This window comes from Diplotaxodon limnothrissa, linkage group LG16, assembly GCF_057381915.1.
Source record: "Diplotaxodon limnothrissa isolate DT_005_m linkage group LG16, D_limnothrissa_male_GT1.1, whole genome shotgun sequence".
In the NCBI taxonomy this organism is placed as follows: Eukaryota; Metazoa; Chordata; class Actinopteri; order Cichliformes; family Cichlidae; genus Diplotaxodon; species Diplotaxodon limnothrissa.
The window spans coordinates 38,195,196-38,216,489 of NC_140611.1; the positions used below are offsets into that span (position 1 = coordinate 38,195,196).

The following is a 21,294-nucleotide window of genomic DNA, read 5'->3' on the forward strand; positions in this document are numbered from 1 at the left end:
TCCCCCCGCCTGCCTCTTTCCTTCACTCACTTGTTCCCCTATGAACCTGCATTGCTCCCACCTCTCTTCCTCCTCCTGCTCGGTCTCTCCTCTCTCTATCAGCCTAACCTTTTGCTTTTTTCCTGATTTTTTTTTTTCAACTTTTCTACACTTTCCTCCCATCACGATCCCTCTCTCTCCTGCTCATTCCACCCACGTCTCCATCCTCCATCCCTCTCTCTCCATCCATCCTCCCTCCCACAGATTAAAGTGGGAATAGGAGGTTTTGGTCTTGGCCGAGGTCCAGTTCTGTAATGGCCACAGACAGGTCTGCCTGCAGCAATTCTGTGGGGCTACGTAATGACACTTGTCCCACGTCAAGCTCAAATCTAGCTATATAGAGAAGTTCTCAAGCTCCTAAAGATAAAAACTGCAACTGAGACGACATAATTTCTCACGCCGAGGCCTCGTGCTGCAGAAAACTGCTGCCTTACTTGTCGTGCGCACAACGCGCCACACAGAAAGTTACAGGTACAAATCTCTTTGTGGCTAATGCAAATTCAACGACCTCTCGATTAAACCTTGGCAAATCGCTGCTTCACAATAAGAATAACAAATACATTTTCCCATCTGTCTGTCATTCCCCTTTTCCTCTGGTAGTGTCTGTAAGTACAAATAGGAACAAATTAAGTCTGGATATTACTCCATGCTTGCGCCTGAAAAGTTTCTCCAAGTTAACATGTATTCCATATGCCCCATCTGGTTCACGACAGGCCTTTAATGACATTATCAAATACATTACAGATCACACAAATCATCACGATGCTGTGTGACAGCAGCACCGCCCTTGCAGGCAGGCTCCCAGATGTTTAAAGCCACAGTGTGTGCGCATACCTGTGTGTGTATGTGTGCACAAGAAGTGTCTGATTAGTTAATATGCAAAAAGATAGAGGATGTAAATGCATCTAGTCACATGTCTGCGTGTGCTGTTTGGTGTGTTTGTGCTCCACTATATATGTTTAATTATTTCATGCATGGTGGTTTTGCAAGAACAAACTATCCATGTGGCTTCCATTATTTTTTTGTCCTGCTTTAATGCCTCTTGCCCATAAAACACTAACTCAATAATTCTTCCAAATTAACGCACACAAACCGAAGCATCGCTGCTGCCAAGCACAAAAGGCATTTGTTTAAGCGGCGCAAACGTGCCGGCGTATTTCCTGATGACTTTCTCAGAGACAGGAGGAGGAGGGAGAGCGAATGATGGAGAGCTGTGAGAGCGGAGAGAGTGTAAGGAGAGGCCGAAGGAAGATGTGAAGTGAGTGAACGAGGAGACGTGGAGGGAGCAATTGATGGATGAAGAGCTTCTGAGAGAACTAGTGAAGAGGCAAGTGAATGAAAATGTCAAGAAGGGGAGATGGATGGATAGGTGTACAGTCGGGGCACTTCTGTTTATTTCCTGGATGGCTAAAACAGCTACGACTTCTCAAAATTAATAACTTAGCCGTGTTGATTTAAGGCTTCCGCGAGACAAAAGGAAAACTGTGATCTATCGCATAAACTGATCCAGGATCTGCTTTCAATTATGAAATACAATTTCCTTGAATTATCCTGTTAATGCAGACGCAGCGTTTTACAAACTGCAGAATAAAACACACTGCCAAAAAGGTCTTGGCCACTGCTGTGGAGTGATTTATATCTTTCTAGCTTAAAACACAGACACACACAAACTCACGACAACAACCCCTGAAAGACGATAGAGAAAGTCAGCAGGGCAAGGCCAGTGCTGAGTGGCCGTCTGAGGCGTGTCAACCGAGAAAGGACAAGATGTTGACATCATCGTTTCATCATCAGATAAATGACCATCATCCACTCGGCCGTTTTGTTCTGATCTAACATAATGCTGCCACAACACATTCACAATATTTGTACGTATCTGCATAATATCCTTATTATGGCACTGAGACAGTGGTGTGTAGATGTGGATTAAAAGGGGTGCTGGACAACACTGAGCCGAAGCCTCAGATTACGGCACAGACTGGCACACCAGGGAGCCAAACAGCTAGAAAGACCCTGCCTGTGTGTGTGTGTGTGTGTGTGTGTGTGTGTGTGTGTGTGTGTGTGTGTGTGTGTGACGAGGAGGGGATTGCCATAAATCAGCAGCACACAGAGAAACTCACACACACACACACACACACACACACACACACACGTGCAACTCAATGTCTCCCTTGGTATTCAGCTCCAAACAGCTTTCCAGGGTTGTGGCTGAAACAAGCAGGATTATGCGCGGTGACACCAGCAACTAGCCTCGACACATTAATCTGTTTTGCATATTGGATGTTTTTATTGTCTCGTTGCTCGATGTCACTGTGAAACTGGGCTGTAGCTGCTGCGTGTCTGCATGGACAGTATCATGGCTCATTATTCGGTGGATTTACTTTAGCGCCACTAAAAATGAAGATCTGCAGTTGAGTTATACCTTTGTAGTTGAGAATGATGCATGCATAAAACATGCAAAAGCATTAGAAATGCGCTCCAATCCAAACTTGAAATAATGAAGCATTATATTAAAAATTAGAATAGCTAAAAAGTGCACAGTTGTGCGGCGTCCCTGTGTCTCCCAGCTCTTTGCACTAGCATGCTTGCTTCTGCAGTCCCAGGGAGACATTCACTGCTGAAAATGACACTATTTTCCAGCTTTGGTAGGAGAAAGAGTGAACTGCATTTTTGGTAAGCCATGTTGCAGGTCCTCAAAAAACCCATGCATATGTTCACCAATGATTGCAGAACACTATTAACCCTCTCGCTCCCACAGCTTCAGCCTCACCCTTCCCAGGAATATCACAAACCTGTCATCTCTTGATTTATCCAAGTTCCTAGATAAACTGCTGTGTGCTGTGAGCATTTAGGCCAGTGCCTGTAACTTATGATGGAGATATTAATCTAAAATATGATCGGTTACACTTACACATGCCTGGGAAAAATCAAATATATATATAAAGAAGTTTTCTAAAAGCTATAAACTTTTATTTTTGCCTAGATTTTTGTGGACAGTTAATGAGACCATCGACTTTGACATCATGTTTGAGCTCCTATTATTGTAGTCCAAATTTCCACAGGAAATGTAAAAGATTATTCCTTCCATTTACTGTAAAACAGATGCCGTTTATTACCACATAACACAAATGACCAAAGATATTAGCTTTTTTCCTTAAAAATAAAAGTTAACTAAGCTTAATATGTTGTAAATATAACTGAAGAAATTCCCTCATTTCCTCAATCATCCATCATCCCCATCTTTTATTGTGTGCTGTTTTATCCCACCATCACTTCTGTGGGAGTTAACATTTGCTGTAAGTCTTGTGGGATCTCCACTAAGGAATTCCACATGGTTAGACTGGAGCTCCTGTTTCCCTCTCATAGCAAAGCGCATGCATATGTGACTGCGTGCATGCATTAGCATTCATGAAGAAATAAAGGTTTACAGCACAAAGTCAGACGTGGCGTTAGACCGCAGGACAAACATGTGTGACCACGGGCAGGGGGAGAACGCCTCTGATGGAAAAACCAGCCAAAACCACTGGAATGTTCTTTTACTTTAATTGCAGTCTCAACCATTAAGACTCTTAATGCCGTCTGCTTTATTTCTACCTGGCTGGCCAGACTGCAGCGTGCACACTGATGACACATCATGCCTTAACACCTCAGAGAAAAACAGCTTGGAACCCGGCCCCAATCAGGTCAACGTTAGGCAGAGCTCAGACCAGAAACTAAAAGAAACCAGATGGGATGGGAAAGCAGAATGTGCAGTGTAAATGCAGTTGCATACAATGATGTCAGATATCACCGAGAGCCTGGAGACTCGTGCTGGTTCTGGCTCAGTCATAAAGCCTTAAATGAGGCCAACTGAATGGCAGTGGAAAGGCTGTAATTGCAGACACCAGTTAAATTTTGGGCTTGAGGTCAACTCTTGCTGCATATAATCCATCTCATATTTCCGTCCACCTCTCCCATCAAGATGCCAGCGGAGCCCGACGCCGGTTAGCAGCTCCCGCCTCGTGTGTTTGAACCTACCTTATGGTTTTTGCCGTGTCTGTAGATCATCCAGTCTTCTCCGTTCGTGCTGACCTCTAGCTTGAAGGAGGTAACAAAGTAATTCTTCTGCGTTTCCTTTGAAATGGCGCCCTGTGTGGCAATGCCGGTAAGCACCTTCAGAGTATGGAGGTCCACCTGTTTGGGGAGAGAAAGGTTTTAAACTTTTACTTAATAAGAAAATGATGACAAAGTAAAAGAAAACACAGAAATCCTCAGACTCAAATGTACTGAAGATGTAAGATTTCATTCTAAAGCTATCGTTGATCAAAGAAATGTCTGAAGACCTTTTAAGTGCAACAGCAGTTGAAGACACACAAAAATAATCCCACAAATATACACCTGGAGTTATCTGCATCCATCTCCCCCGTTCGGCACTCTCTCCTCCCCTCCTCATCTACTCCTCTCGGTTTCTTTCCACTCTGCGGCTCTCTCCTGGCAGATCGATAGTAATGACCCGGGGCTCATTTTAATTTCCTCCCATACAATAGCTATAATCACCTCCCCGTCCTGATTGTGGATGCTACGCTACGTGGCTGGCATGCTGCTCGCTGCGTTGCATTATACATGGGGAGCACTGTGTAGGATGCGAAGCTTCAAACTCCGGGATTTCAAGGTCCCTGAAGTAGACTCGAATTTATTTGCTCCATAGTGCCCAAAACAAGTAAACACAGCAGAGCGATGAAGGTATTTAAATAACAACGGAAAATAACAAGACGTTGTTATAAATTCTCTCAATATGGAAGGAGTCTAACGAAACAATAAGTGATGGTGTTTGGGAAGACACTGAACACTGCTAATGAACGGCTGCATATTTATAACAAACACTGCTGGTCTGAAAATACCTGAAGTAAAATGTATTAATATAAATCACTGAAGTTTTAGTGGAGTTACCTGCCAGGATCAGAGCACACCTGTGATTCTTTAACCCGAGTATTTCATATTTTTAAAGACACACACACAGAGGAGCAGATGAGAAAAGTTCGAGTGTAGATTACAACATTTGCTCTCCTCGACTGGAGCTGCAGAAACCTGCAGATTAATCAGAACTTGTTGTGTGTGTTTGCTGTGCAAGTGTGTGCTGTATGTCCCACTGAGGTATCGTACAAAACACCAGGGGAGGTAAAATGCTGCGTTTGTTATCTGTCAGAGAGACAGGTGTTCCAGATTACTTCCACCAAACACACACACAGGCGTGCACCGGCAGGGCCAGACAGAGATCCACCAAGACAACTAATCGATAACACGAAATCGAGGAGAGGAACAGATGAGAGGAGAAGGCGGGGTGAGTATGGGAGGAAGAGGGAGAAAAGAGAATGAAATCCAGGGGGGTTGAGGGCTAAGTGAGACTTCCCAAAGAAGGAAGGAAGGTCCCTCATCAATCACAGAGCTGTTAGAATAACAGAGCCACCAGCACTCGCATCATCAATCTGCACCACACCTCAGTGAGCCAGGCCAGAATAGAATAGAATAGAATAGAATAGAATAGAATAGAATAGAGGAGCTATCCTAAATTTATTAAAGCACGCCTGATCTGAAAACTCAGCCCTGCACTCACAAGCACTAAGCTGTAAGACTCCACAGGGTGCAAGATACAAGAAGGAGAGGCACGTTGGCATTTATGACAGCTGCTCATCAAGGCAGACACACACACACACACGCATGCATGCATGCATGCATGCAGAGGCATTGCTCTGTGCTAGGTGTTAATGCAGAGGAACAGCTGAGAGCCTCTGTGGAACACGATGCCCCGACCACAGAGACACAAACCCAACGCAAACCGGGAGAGATCACATCGTCTGTCTGAGCGTCCGAGGAAAAACAGGAAAAACATGGAAATGAAATAATGTGTTTTATACAAATTGTTTTCTGTCAGCTACTTTTGAGAGTGGCCCTGAGGGTGTGAGGTTTCAGCTGTGAGAGGCGTTGTGCACTTCCTCTTGGCCACAATCTCTTCCTGTGTTTTTATGAGGTCTGAAGTGCTGCTTCTAATCCACGTCTGTGACTACTGTGTTTGTGACACTGGTCCAGCTAACATAAAGGAGACGTTTGTCTGTCATAGACAATATGTGCTTAATAATGTTTAATCTCTGCAGCCCGCCACTAAAGATACATAAATTTTTTCCTCTAAAAACATTTAATGCATAAATATCTGAGTTACTGACACTGCTAACAAACAAATGGATGCTAGGCTCTCATAGCAAGCCACGCTCGTATTGCACTCTGACTGTGTAGTAAATTTAGGAAACCTGGGAATAAACTGAGCCTTGCAGCTGGCATCCAGGCAAGTCAGAAAACTGTAGGAGAAGTTAAGGTCAGCAGTTTGCAATCTGGCGTGCAGCATCTTGCAAAAAAGGTTCCAAGATAAAGATAAAATAAATAAGGAAAGTGTGAATGTCATACATCTGAAACAGGAAGTTGTATCACTTAAAGGACTAAAATTAACACAGAAGGTATGCAGCGGTTAGTCAATCCATGCTTCAGCTGATCCTAACTAGTTAACAAATGCAACCTGTAAAGAACATTCAATAGGCAATGCTTTAGGGGTCGTAGGTCAAACAGGTTTAAGTGATAATCAATCTCGAAAGTCACTCGTCTGCTGAAACAGCCATATCAGGGTCGAGGCTCACTGTTCGGCCTGCTCTTTGATCGATAGAAGTCCTGAAAGCTTCCTTATGGGGGGATAAGGAAGCTTTCAGGACTTCTATGAGGATATGTATGTGGAAACATGTGTAAATGAGTCCAGTAAATGGCTTTAAAAACAGAGTCGTTTTAAACATACTGGTGAGTTATAAATGCTTTCTCCTTTTAAAGAACTGGAAGAAACCCCAGTAAAGATCCCATGTTTACTACTTAGTTACATTAAAGGTTAAAGCCTCTTCTACAAAACACACCTGTAGCAAAACCAATCCCCCCTAAAGGTATTTGTCCCTTTGCAAAGCACAACGCTAAAGCTGCGTGCTGGCTTTGTGAGGCTATCCCTACGTGACAACCAAAAAGGTAATCTGTTGTTTACAAAAGGTGTCTGGCTGAAAAGCAGCCCTCTGACCCGCCTGAGTCTTCCCCGTCTTAGGGGGTGAGTCGGCCTCGCCTTCCCTTCCCATCTCACCCAGACAGCCTCATAACTCAAGCTCAGGGATGGCACAAAGTTGGCACAGAGCTGGAACACAGGAAACAATGCCTTACCCGGGCATCGAGCTGCTAAACCTTGATAGCGCCACACCTCCCACTCGCTCTCTCTCTCTCTCTCACTTGCTCTCCCACATACGCTGACAAATATATCTGCGGTAGAGTTATTATGTGTGATATGTCAACACGAGGAAAAATATGGTGTTAAGATGGGAGCGCAGTCTGTTTTTAGTTTAGGCAGAGTAAACTTCTGCATTTAAGGATTAGGGTCTGGAAATAAAACAATGAAACGTCCGTGAAATAATCTTTCCAGAGGTCGAGGTGTTCGAGGAGCGGCTTTTTGAACCGTGTGAGGTTTCTGGATGGACACACTCATACCTGTATGTACTCCTTGTTGCTGTCGTCCGAGGGCGTCCACGCGTTATCGTTGTAATTGAGTCGGGCCTGTCGCGGCAGCCAGCGTTCGTCGGCGAAGGTCGACGACGCCGCGATCTGGTCGTCGGTGATCTTTCCTGACTCCATGCCGAACGCGTTACTGCAGTGGAAGGCTGTAAGAGGAGGGGGGAGCAGATCTTGACAAATATCCGTGTTTCGTTTGCGTTATTTTGAGAGAAAACACGCTACAAACTCCGGCTTACTCTCGCTGACTTCCTTGTGCGTCATGTTATAGCGAGCCGAGAAGCCATCTTTAGCCACGGCCATGTCCGTGTGGAAGGACAGAGAGAGGATCCCAGTGGATGACTGGATCTCGGGAGGCACCCTGGTCCCACAGTATCGACCGATCAGAGGGCCCACTGTCAATCAAACAGCAGTTAGTCATCATTTATTTGTTTGTGTGTTACTGAACCTCGCACTCGTCCAGCGGTCGAGATTATAATCTTATGTTTTTCATCTTTTAACCTCACGCTTGTTTATTTGTATCCTTCATGACTTGCACTGATTTTCCTGCATCTGCTCATCACTCCACCCCCTCATGTCCTCACCTCCCTCCTTTCATCCATCTGGACACGGTTTGAGAAAGTGCACTAATATATACAAATACACACATACTGTACATCTGTGTGTGTGTGTGTGTGTGTGTGTGTGTGTGTGTGTGTGCAGATCTAAGTGATTCCTCTACTGTCTTCTTCTCTAATACCACAACTTGTATATGTCAACATAAACAGATGAGTGTGATTTAAAGCCCAAGGGTCTGTGTGTGTGTGTGTGTGTGTGTGTGTGAGTGTTACACAAATAGTTGACTCATCCTGCTACTCCTTCTTCTTTTACACACACACATATACACATGAGAAGGTTTGTGGAGGAGGAGAGAAAATAGCCGGCGATCGATCAGTGCTATTGATTTTCTCCCCTTCCCTTTTGGAATGGGTGGATATTTGAAATAGAGAGAAAAGGAAAGCAGGAAAAGAAGACGAGAAGACGAGAGGAGGCAAACACTGAATATTTTTAAAGATTATACATATTTGCCGTTCCATTTTTGGCTTCCCATTTTGGATGGATGGGTTTAGATTTTAGGAGATAAAAACTAACTCAACAGAAATGACTCGTGCATATGTGTACACAGAGGAAAATCTGAAAACAACCGTTTGGTGTCTCTGCCGCTAATCGAGTGAGCGCTGTTTTATTATCAGGCTCTCGTTCCCTTTACATTTTGAATAAATCGATTTTTAGGTCAGCTGGCTGTCTCGCAGCGTCTCCTCCCTCCTTTCACCTTTTGCTGTTAAAAAAACAGACTCTTTCCGCTTGCCTTTTCACGCTTCCTGTCGAGGATTTTTTTATTCCTGACACTAAAAGTCCTTCACCTCTGACTCTCACCCAGTAAATTTCCTTCCCTTTCCAACCCTCTTCATCTCACTGTATTTCCCGTTGCCTCCCTCCATCACTCAAAGCAGAAGTCTTCTCTTCTCTCTGACCCCTGAAGAAAGGGATTTTTTTAGTATCCCTTCAAGCTGCTTCCTCCGTAATGTGCATCGTGTCTCTGTTTTTCCATTGTGCCTAAGGCGAAATTCATGTTTACAGAAAGGAAAGCGCTGTGTTATTCCAGTCAGTCTTTGCTTGATGTTTTTAATGGTTTTATAATACTTGTTTAATATCCTCTGTGTCTATACTCTGACAGTTTTTAAAGCAAAGTTTTAAAAGTTAAAATAAAATTGGCAAAGTTTTCCAAATATTTAAATGCTTCTTTCTGGACGTCTTTCCAGCCCAGCTTTGTTCTCCCACTCCTCCTGTCGAAGGTAGACCAGAGGTCATTCCTTTGCTCCAGCGTTCCCAGCAGTCGATGACTTCTCTTTCTCCTTCTGTTTCTTTCTACCTCTTCCATTGCTTGAAACTCAGTCCAAGGGTTGCGCGCCTCAGAGTTGGAGTCCTTCTAAACTTCCAGTTCTTGTAGCAGTTAGACCAGAAATATCCCACCCTCCACTGTTCCTCCTCTCACTCCCTTTCTTTTCTCCCTTTGCTCAACAGTTGCTATTTTTTTCCCTTGAAAAGTTGCATTGTTTCTCCACAGTGGGTGCCAGCATCCTGCCTGTAAGCTTAGCTTTCATCTACCAACGCATAGCTTCTAAAATAGCTGCTACTCCACCTCGGTCAATAATGATGTAGGCAGGGCAGAGCACATATATTACTCACTTTGCTCTCTGCACTGACTCATGACAAGGCTGAGAAATAGTTTGACATCTCCATCAGCATCATCGCAGCAGCCGTGACAATAACGCAGTGATCACTCGATCCGACAGATCCGAAGCATAAATGTCGTACCTCCCGGGAGCCCGTCCCAAACTTCCAGCCAGTCGTACTTGCAGTCTCCATCTCCACCTGGCAGGGGATCGTTCTCCAGGTCAAAGGTGAGGAAGGTGAGGGTGACATCCATTCTGGGCGGGACAATGATGATGAAGGCGCACTCGAGGTTGTGGGGGTATTTGTCGGGAAATCCCGGGGACTCGACGAGGCCCGAGGGACTGGTAAAGTTACGGGAACAGTCTGAACCTGGGATGAAGACAGAGAAACAAAACGTTGTGTACATTAATCAAAACTTCATGTTAATAGCGGTTAAATGTTGATTTAAATCATTAACTGGAAAAATCTTGGAACAAGATTTGTTTAGAGAAGAATGTCAACGCTCATTACACTTCAAACTAATGACATTACTCCGGGCAGGCACCCAGAGGTGCTGTTTTTAGAGGCGAGCACTTTAAACTCAAATCAGTTTCTCTGTTTCATAACTCCCAGCTCTGCTATCTCAGTTTTATTTAGATACTAAAACATCCACTTCACATAATATATGTCTATGATTGGGGCTACAGAGTGTCAATGAGTGTGCTTAAGTAGCTCGAGTTCACATAAAGGCCGATCTCATGGACAGACACAGGTTGAGGGTTTCACAGAGGACAAAGCTGTAAGATAACAGACGGCTAATTTCTTTGTTTGTTTTTCCAGCTCAAAAAAACAAACACAAAAAGTCAACTCATATTAAATATTGCCTTTCTAAGGTGGTAAATCCCCAACTTTTCCACGTTGTGCAAGACCACAAAAAAAGCACTAATATTCTGCACCGAATGCCAAGTTTCAGTATGCAGAAAGAAAAGGATCGGCCCACGTTTTAAGTGCACTTAAGCCAGACTTTCTATTGCTGACAATTCCTGGGAAAAAGCACAGAGAGTTTCAAACCCGCTGCAATCTTTAAGAAAAATTAGCAACACTGGAGATGTTACGAGACAAACAGAATAAGAGGAGTGAGAGAGACAGACGGTCTGCTGACGGTGTCATGGACGGGTGGTCCAGCAGTTAAGAGGAGCTTTAGACATCATAATACATGCACACAGTCACGCACACATAAACATGCTGTGACAGGGCGGTGTTACCCTCTCTATTAATGCACGCACACAGTGTGCTTGCACCAACTGGACCATTATTCCAGGCCACCCAGCCATAAGACCAAACACTGTCTAAGCCTCTTAGGGTAACTCATGTCTCTCATGAGTTAATGAAGAGAAGTTAGCAGACACTAAAACACTGTGAGCTCTGTGGCACTGTAAAAATGAACCTAAACTATGTGTGTTTGCAACAACCTGTACAATAGACACGTTTCAGCTGAATTCTTTAGTGCTAACAGCTTGTGTTTTATGCTTTTCACAGCAACCCAACGGGTTTTTGGAGCTTTAAGTCTGTTTCATTCTGACTTACATGCATAACTAAACAGATGGCGTGCACTCAAAAAAAATTCACCCTAAATAAACATGAAGCAACATTTTTGAGTAAAATCCAAAATATATAAATATATAAAATCAAAGGTTTATGTGATTAAATGCTTAATCTTTAAGGAAAATGTGTTTGGTATAAACTGAATGTATATTTTATCGGATCAAATGACATTAAAGGTGACATTTTACTTTGTACTTGTGTTACAAAATTACATGGAAGCTGCAAAAATGTTTCTAAATGTATCAAAGTACTGTGGATAAACAGACCCGCTGTAATGGATCACTGCAGCTAATAGTGAGCGTAAGTCAGCGTGTAAAGGAAATTTGAATGACTAAAGACGAGTAGATATTTTAACCAAATGTTTCTGCTGATCATAGTCGACACTCGGCCCTGATGACACGCACACGAACACTTCAGACACCACAGATGCTTAGTTGTTCTTACAGCATCGTCCACATGGCCACAACGATCGCTCATCGTAGCTTTCTATATTTGCGAATGAACAAAATACAACACATGTCTCTGTCTCCTCCCTGCTTTTTTTCAGTCTGTGGAATTTCACTCAGCAAATGCATAAATCTGCCGGGACATGTGACTGATTTATGCCAGCTCCGATAAACCAAAGCATCGTCTGTGGACTTTTCTCACATTCTGCTTTGTTTACCGAATGTCTCCTTTATTTCTGGCATCATTAATTTTCCACAACGTCATCTATCTTTAGTTTGATAAAGATGGCCTGCATGCATATATCCCAGTTCTTCCTCTTCCTCCCTGGTCTATTTTTCTTGTTATTGTGACCTTTTCCCTCGTGCGGTGACCTCAGATGCGAGCAAACACACGCTCACCCAGAGACAAACACTGTCGCTCGTTGCGTCTGGCCCCCCTGCAGAGTCCATCACTGAATAGCGCGAGCCCGTGTGACTATTAGTGCGAGTGCCCGCGCATGTGTAGAGTAAACGCCTGACCAGTTTTCTGCCCGCAGTGATTTTTTTCCCTTTCATTACTTCACGTTAGTGGACTCTGCAAAAACACTTGTGCCCTCCTTTCTCCCATCTTCCTCCAGTCTGTCCCGTCTCGCTCTCTACCTCCACCTTCTCCGATTTCCTTTTGTGTTCACCTTCCTTCCCATCTGTTTGAAGCGGGTAGGTGTGAAAGAAACACGTGTTTAACTTGTAAGGGTTGGGGAACTGCGGTTAGCGTGCCGTGTGTGTGTCTGCATGAGGGTGTGTGTGTGTTGCTGGGTAGATTTGTTGATGGTGCTTAAGGCTCGCAAGGCACTGAGAGATAGGACCAACTTTCTCAGTGTGTGTTTTAAAATTATAAGCTTGTGAGTGCATGTAAACACTTTTATCTAAAATGTGAACATAAAATATAATTCCCATAAAAATCTGCACGTTTGTTTATGTGAAGCTCTACTTTTATTCAAACTCCTTTCCAAGCCTTCACCAGGCTCTCGGGCTCTCCTTTCATCAATCTCTAACAAACACACACACGTCCACATGCAGAGCAGATTTACTGTAACATACACACACTGAAAGGCGACCACACACAGTTTAACAGCTCCAGCGCACCCGCAGCCTTGCTTTCCATATGTGTTTGGATTCCACTGCAGCGTTGTTTAAGTTGGAGGCTGGTGGCGCTGAAACTCTGACATTACATTTGAGCCTCTGTCACTGCATCACTGAGGATTTCTCTTTATAAACTCACTCTGACATGAAAACTAACTGCCATCCCTGTAGTCCTCCCACTCCAGTTTACTAAAAGTTCAAAACACTGTGATTCTTCAGTGATGTGTAACGGAGTGAAACATTGGAAATTTGATATTTGCATCTGTTTTGGAGCTGAAACTCTGCAGATAAGTGAAAGATTCCTAATTAACTGTAAATTTATTGAATATTTTAAAGACAATTCTGCTCTTTGTTGCACTCCTTTAAGCTCGGGGCACCTTTTGCTTGTTGCTAGGTCAGATCTGGATCCACTTTCTTCAATAAAATTCAGCGACGGCAGGAGGGAGCAACGTGATTGGTTTAACAGTCTAATGAACTGACTCGATGGGTAGCTGGACAGAGGCAGAGAGGAAGTGCCTGAAGCCATTAGGCAGAAAGGAAACAACAGCGGTAATCGGAAGGATCGTCACGACAGCTTCCACATTACACGCCTAGTGCATGTATAGAGAGAGGTGGATGAGTGTGCGCATGTGTGGGAAGGTGTGCGTGGGTGTGCTTGTATTACTCACAGAAATTGTTTTGCTCAGTTTCAATCACTTCACATTTAGGTCAGAAACTGTTGCCCACGAGGTCGCGTTTTTAACTCAGTGTGAGCGTTCGGTTTTGGGTTAGTGTTAAAGGTTTAAGGTTAGGCTCGGCTGAAGTTCAGGCCAGGGTGCGTCTACACTATTAATTAGTGAAATGTCCACTAATGCAAAGATAAGCAGTGTGTGTGTGTGTGTGTGTGTGTATTAACATCTCCACGCAGACACGCAAGCTGCCCTGCATTTGTGAGCCTGCATCACTGAATTCGTGTGTGTGTGGTGAGTTCTGGGTCACAATAACAGCTGGGGGCACACTGCCTAGACAGTGAAATTTGATTGGTCGGCTGTGTTTCCATTGGCTGGAATTTTACTACAATCTCCATAGCAACAGGGCTGTAAACAATAACAACAGTAGCACATCATTTTGTTTTGACATTTCCGTTGTTTATATTTTATGTCTGTTTATGTGCTTCGACTTTAATGGCGGCTACTGGCGTGCACGCGTGAGCCTTCCATGTTCGTGTACATGTATGTGTGAATGCATTACATGTGCCTGTGTTCTCCATGCAAACCTACTCCTCACTCCATAACACACCCCAGTAACAGGAAGGGTTTGCAGCCAAGGCGTCCTCTAAATGTTCAGCCAAGCGAGTTAAGGCATTGAAATGCTAACAATCCAACAACACAGGGCACTGAAACTGAGCGAATCACTGAACTTTCTTATAACAAAGACTTCAGTGTGAGCTTCAGATTCACAAAGAATTTTTTTTTGAATTGGAAAGATTCAGTTTAATTTAATTTTAAACTTTATGCTCCTGAGAAATCAAGCCTTCCTCTTCCAAGAAACAGCAGGGCTCTCACCCCAGTAAACAGTGTCTCGGTGCAACGATGTTTACTGCTACTGGAGGAAAAACAGGACAGAAGAAATCAAATAAAATGAGAGAAAGGTCAACGAAGTGAACGGATGAATTACATCAAAGCAAAAAATAGTCATAAATTCAAATTTTGGAACAATTTAAAAGAAGAAGAGCTGTGGTGAATATTTTTTTTTAAAAAGAGGACAATGCATAAACTTAAAGCTCTTCTCAAGAAGTTTCTGTCTTGTTTTGTTCCACATATTTTTGTGCCAAGCAGTGAGACTATATTTACCCGTAAGTGGAGGCCGTGAAAATGCAGGAAAAGAGGAGAAGAGAAGCTTTTTCATCTTTCTTTTTCATTGAACAGAACTGAATGTGCAGGTGCCAAAAACAGATATAAATTTAGATGGTTCTCCATGAGGGTATACAGATTGTCTAGCATACACTCACACACAAAATCGAGTCATCCACACAACCAGACGCTCAGTTGCACCTTCCAGGATAACAAGATCTTGTTAGCCGTATGACAACAGCTTGAATTTTCCAAATGGCTCCATCATTACTGCCAGAAAAGGCTGGACACACACACACACACACACACAAACTAAGAAAAGTCCTGCAGAGGATTCATAGGAGTTGGATTTAAGTGGTTACATATTAAAATTTGATAAGTAGAATGAGTTAAAAGTATTTCTCATATCTCAAATAAAACGTTTGACCATTTAAGCACAATAAATGTGTGATTGTAGTTATGGCTAAATACCCAAACAAGGTATTTGTAATGTTTTAATGTCAGCCTAACTGCACACATCATCAGACCACAAATGGCAGAAACTGAGAAATGCGATGAACAAAAAATGCTTTTCTTGCTCATTAAGCTGCACATTACATACATTTTACTGAATGAACTACAGTAATGTGTTGGAATTATGGAGTTAAGATTAAAAAGAGACACAAACGAGTGTTTACACGCAAAGAAAAAGAGAAATGACTTGATGATAAATTCAAAACAAAGTAACTGATTCACAAATCTGCCTTTCTCTTTTTTTTTGTCGCTCTCTATTTCTCCCTCGGGTGCTTGAGTGTGAACGCTGACACTCATGTTCATCAGGTGGACTCTGTCTTGTGTAACAGTCACACACACACACACACATGCACGCACGCACGGAGGGAAAGACAAGAAATCCCAAAACGCTGGTGCCAGCAAGTGAGAAACACCAACAAGCACACGTGTTGTGTTAGTAACCTCAGCCCTCTGTGTGTGTGCATGTGTGTGTTTGTGTGTCTCAGGGGAGCAGGGCTCAGGACTCAATTAAGCAGGCATGTGTGGAATGCTTTCAGAGGGAACGGGACAAGATGGCCATGGGGCCGACGCTACGCGCCTCTCTGTCTCGCATGCCCTTGATCTCAATTGGTCTCGCTTTGGCTGACCCGTAGCAGCGTGAAGGGGAGCCGTGTCGGATACACACACTTCTACACACACACAAAGTGCCATGAAGGGAAGAGATGTCTTGCCTGGACAGACTAAAGAGCTCTCGAGGGTCCTCGGCTGCGTCTCTTGTGGTTTTCGCTCTGTCTCCATTGACACCAGGGAGATAAACGAGTCTTGGTCGCCTAATGAAGCATGTTCGATCCTCTGCTAGCTTGTAATACAGTTACTAATAGCCTATTCATGGGTGCAGTTCTTATAAAATCCTGTTCACTCACTGTTAAGGCTGCCCGCGTGTGCAGGTCATTTACAGTGATAATGTCCTTTTTGGGAGTGCTGGATAGACTTTATGGGTGCCGATGAAGAGGGCTTTGTCAGCCGTACAACAGTGTCGTACTGGGGTTGTCCTGGCAGTTTAAATTCTAATTTAATAAATGTCATTACAGGTTATTAAGCTTGAGTCTGCAATCCGTGTCACCTGGGCTGGAGCCTATCGCAGCCAACACAGGGGGAGAGGCTGGAGGATGACAAAGGCAGGCATCCACACAAGTCAGAAAAAAGTATGTTGAGTGACTGTGGCTCAGGTGATAGAGCGGGTCACCCACCAATCAGAAGGTCAGTGGCCCCCTGTCTCCTCCACTCTGCTGGTTAAAATACTGAACCCCACGTTGCCCCGATGCATTGTGGGATGGGGTGTACTTGCAGGGACTCCATCAGTACCAGTCCGTGTCATCATGTCTTTGGGCTGCTGGACGAAACTGGAGCAGCCTGGCTTAGGTAGAGCATGCAAACTCCACACAGAAGCACAAATGTGCTAACCACATCCGCCCATGATTCAACCACTGAATACAAACTGTTCAGTATCAAAGGATCTTTATTCTCTTTATATATATATATATATTTAAAAAAAGAGCAGCGTAAGTGAAAACTTACCAGTTTTGAAGATTTCATAGCGGAGCGAGAACCCCGCCCCCTGGTGGGCGTAGTCTGACACAAACTTGATGTGGAGCGCAGGCCCTGAGGATATGATCGGCGGGGGGGCGATGTTGCTGCAGTGCTTCCCCAGTAGGTCAGCTGACTCTGAGTTCCCGTCATGGATCTCTACATAGTCATACCTGCGACACACAAACACACCTCACTAAACACCTGGGCAGAATTTCCAGTGGCGATTCAGAGCTCGGTCGCAGGCAGAAACACACATTCACCAATCACGTTCAGCCTAAAATACACGAGTATATTCGAGAACATCTGAAAGCATTACATTAGTAGACTGATGAGGTGTTTAGAGGAGGAAAGGAAATGATGGTTCAATTACAGGAAGAGAAAACTGTTAAATTCCCCACAAGCTGCTTTTACTCTGATCTTATTAGTTTCTTCTCCTTTCTTTTTTATTTGGCAGGCATCACATTGGATTTGACTGTAAAAAGGAAGCAAAGAGCAGATTGTTTGCATCTATAAGGGGCTAGAGGGACTTCTGAAAGCACAGTTACTATCAGCGGCGGCATGGGTGTCATCGCGATTCAAATAAATACAGCAGAAGAAGCTGGCAGTTCACATATGGTGCGAGATGAAAAGCACCACCTGCGTGAAGCAAAATAGAAAAAGAAACCTTTTTAAGATTCTGTAACCGACTGATCACAGACTCCAACAGCTTAGCTTCGTGGTTTGCAGAATATAAGTACAAACAAAAGGAACGTGTGAGTAATATGGCGAGCACTCTTTTATTCTGCATGATGTCACACACAATGCAGTTTAGAAATCCCCACAAACAGATTCCCACTTTCACACAATATATTTACAAGTTTGATGGCTTTCAAAGCACAAAACAACGCAGCACTTAAACAGCGATCGATCTGTTTCCCATAAATCACAAGATTTCTGGTTAAAGGGTCAAAGTCACAAACGTACACAAAAGCCAAACTGTTTGAACCGCGAACGGACACGAGGCCCTTTGATGGTACAAATTGACTAATGTGGACCGAATGACTCTGGTTTACGTCTCGCAGAAATGTGAGTGGATCGTGTTTGTTGCTCGGCTTGTTTTCAAAGACAAATCCACATTTTCAAAAGGATTTAGGTCATGTCTGTGCTGTTCCCTCCGGCTGTGTTAAATCCTTATGTTTAAATAAGACAGGAAGCACTGCGATACACAATTAACTACAAATAATCAAGATGATCAACAACTAAATGAAAGTTTCCTTGTTTTTTCATATCTGGTACTTTTTAATAGCGCTGTCTCCGAATTTCACGGTTATTTTCAATATTACACATTTATTTGCTACAGATCAGCAGATGGGTGCGAGCAAATGTTTTTTCCTCTGTAAAACGCTAGTACTGACTGCACATCTATTTTTATTCTTTTTTCTTTCATGTTTTCTGAGCACAAATGTTACGGCCCATCTCCGGAGCGGCAGCAGGAGCGTTGCCTCTGTGTCTGAATACCAGAGACACACCTGCCTGGCTCTAAAATAGCTTCCTCAATAGAATTTCCTCCAGCAGCTAATTTTCTTACAGCAAAACAAAACTCTGGCTGACCTCCCCCTGTAGATGTTTGTCCATCACATCGCCTACTTCTGACCACATGAGTCACATGAATTGCTTCAACACTGAGCTTTCAACATTTTTCTAAAGTAATCAAATGGACACGCTTCCATTTACCCTGGAGTCTAAAAGGTTTATACATTTAAATACTTTACAGTGGAAACAGAAAACCTCCCAGTGAGACAGTGGATTAATGGATCATTTACCACTGCATATTAAACATGCAGTACAGACATATTAAAGTTAAAAACATATATAAGGCCAGTTGGTCTTTTCAGTATTTGTCAGCATGCATTAGTAATGCGCATTAAAGTTACACTCATGTTGTTACTTTGTTACAAACGTTCCTCAGCGCTCTGCAGGATGCGCACACATCTGCACTAGCGCTATGATCAGCTGATTTCAGTTCCCGTGCAGGGAGGAGTGAAAACTACAGCGTGGTCTACAACTTTTAAGGGGTCATGACGTGAGAATTATTTTTATTTTTATTGTATGAAAGGACAAGAGTGTGATGGTAAAGTGCAAACTGCATCCAAAGAACCCAGACTGGTGTTAAAGCAGAGTGTATGCAGACCCCAGCATAGCAGCCAGAGCCTGTAATTAAACAGGTAACGACGGCAGTGCTGAGCCGCCACACTCAGCGCTGAAGCCTCCATTACAGCCTGTAAATGCTTCTGCAATAGAAATGCAACGACCCTAAAAGAAAACACTAGAAGAAAATTCATGTCCTCAGAAGGATAGGGATTCGTGTTGGTGTGTCGGACTGTAGCCTAAGGTTTATATTGTTAACTTCATATGCTATAGTGCATTACAGGCCATGGTATGGAGTAATGTCACGTAATGTAACAGAGTACTTTTTCCAGGAATAAAAATCCATAAGCTTTATTAAGAAAAACTCCGATGCTGGCCATGAATGCTGCTGTTTGTGGACAAAGAGGCCAAAACACATTCACAGATAGATGTTTTTTGTCATTTAGAAGGATAGTGATAACTCTACAAAAACTATTCAGCCCAGACTCTAAACCTCATAATGAGGTGCCAGGATTTAAGAGAGACACGACCTCTGTGGTCGAAAAATGTGTGACAACGTGACAAAAACTCCAGTTCGCCAAATGGGCACTCGGGGCCGGCTCCATGCACTCCCATGTTAAAATACTCCACTTTAGAGGAGAAAGGCCGACAGACTGATACAAAAACATGACTGTGTCTGAGGTTAAGTGTACTCACAGCATGTCCAAACAGTCTCTGCAATCCCATCCATCCATTTTCTTCCACTCATCTCTTAAACTGCAATTCCAGTGATTTAATACTATGTTACTTAGCCCTAATTAACAACTACAATGTTAATTAGGGCTAGCACTCATACAATGTATAAATGTGATAAATGAACCTGATAAATAAGCACTTCCCTCATCCGAATATGATTACTTCTGGTTCCAAATTTAAAACAAATACTAAAATAAATGCTAAAAGCTTCCAAACAGGGGTTTGCTAGCCTACAGGTGAAGTCAAGGTGGCGGTGTCCATCTTTTAAGTACAGTTTATGCCTTTAACTCTAGTCAGCGCCTTCTAGTTTGTGCTCCTTCTCATTACTTGACACATCCTGCCATAGTAATAGGTGGTACATTTTTTTACAGAGTAACATTTTCAGCATGTTATACTCTCAGCGAGCATTTTCCAACATGTTCATTCGCCATAACATTTGCCTTGTACAATAAACCCCACGAACAATAGCGATGAAGAGCAGTGTGTGAGCGTGCAGTCTGACAGGTGAGCCACCTCCCAACATAATGAGGGTCACACACCTCCCACTCTCCCATCATGCTTTGTGAGGAACTAACACAGTTATGACGCGAGCTGTCAGCGCACTGCGAGCATGTGTGCGCGCATCTGTGTGTGTGGATGCGCGCGCACGTGTACGTGTCAGAGTTCCTGTCATATTTCCCCAAGAGAACGCCTCATTGTGGTGACAGTTTCCTCCTCCCCTCTCTAGCACTGACAACTTTGTCTAACAGTTACTCACACCAGCACAAGATCTCCTTTTCTCTCTTTGTTCTGGCCTGCGCTGTTTCTAGTGATTTCTATTCTTTTCTTTCTACTGTCATTCTTTCCTCTCTTCCTCTGCGTGGCTTGTTTTAATGTTGTCAGGCACATAACCAGTGGCTAAGAGCCAGTGTGTGGGTAAGAGAGAAGAAGCAGAGATGGTGAAGAAGGATTAGGAGAGCTTTTACATGTTTTAATGTTTAACTCCGCTTCATTAATTGTACTTATAGGGGAAAAACATGAGATTACGAGCGAGATACATAGGCAGGTGGCAAAAAAACAAAACAAAAAAAACAAGATGATAATTTTTCCGAGGCCCAGCTGTCCTCGAGCCGGCATTATCCACTTTTGGAAAGCATTTTGGAAAAAGCTCAGTTTTCAGGTGTAGAAGCAGGGTCAAAACGAAGAGGAGAAGATTTGAGATTTAGCCGGTGCAGCGTGGATGTAGTCTGGGAGGGAACATGACACTGCATTCACTCTGCCAGCTCCACACCTAAGACAGACAGAGACAGGTGTGCTTCGTGCCAGCCGTCCTCCCTCCAGCTCTGTACTTACACGACTACTACACGCTCGCATGAGACCTGCTTCCATGCACATGTAAACACATGTACACACACAGAGCCTGTGGCCATGCACACTGATCTATAGAAGGGTTCCCAATCTGTCTGTGTGTAGGAGGTTCACAGCTTCTAACAAACTGTTTAATCTTACCCCATCACCCCAATACATTTCACTGCAGGCCAATCAGTGATGTACTGAGACTTGCCACG

At 43.6% G+C, this 21,294-nt stretch overlaps 1 protein-coding gene across 3 annotated transcripts in view; it reads right to left on the reverse strand.

Moving 5' to 3' along the window:
- Positions 1-21,294, reverse strand: part of LOC146616659 (neuropilin-2-like) — a 99,093-nt gene that overhangs the window by 56,551 nt on the left and 21,248 nt on the right. For all 3 annotated transcript variants that reach the window (XM_085374871.1, XM_085374869.1, XM_085374870.1), the window contains exons 3-7: positions 16,874-17,055; positions 9,961-10,188; positions 7,842-7,997; positions 7,582-7,751; positions 4,057-4,212 (exon numbers count right to left, since the gene is read on the reverse strand). In XM_085374871.1, coding sequence (XP_085230997.1) covers positions 4,057-4,212; positions 7,582-7,751; positions 7,842-7,997; positions 9,961-10,188; positions 16,874-17,055 — 892 coding nt within the window. The remainder of the gene's footprint in view (positions 1-4,056; positions 4,213-7,581; positions 7,752-7,841; positions 7,998-9,960; positions 10,189-16,873; positions 17,056-21,294) is intronic.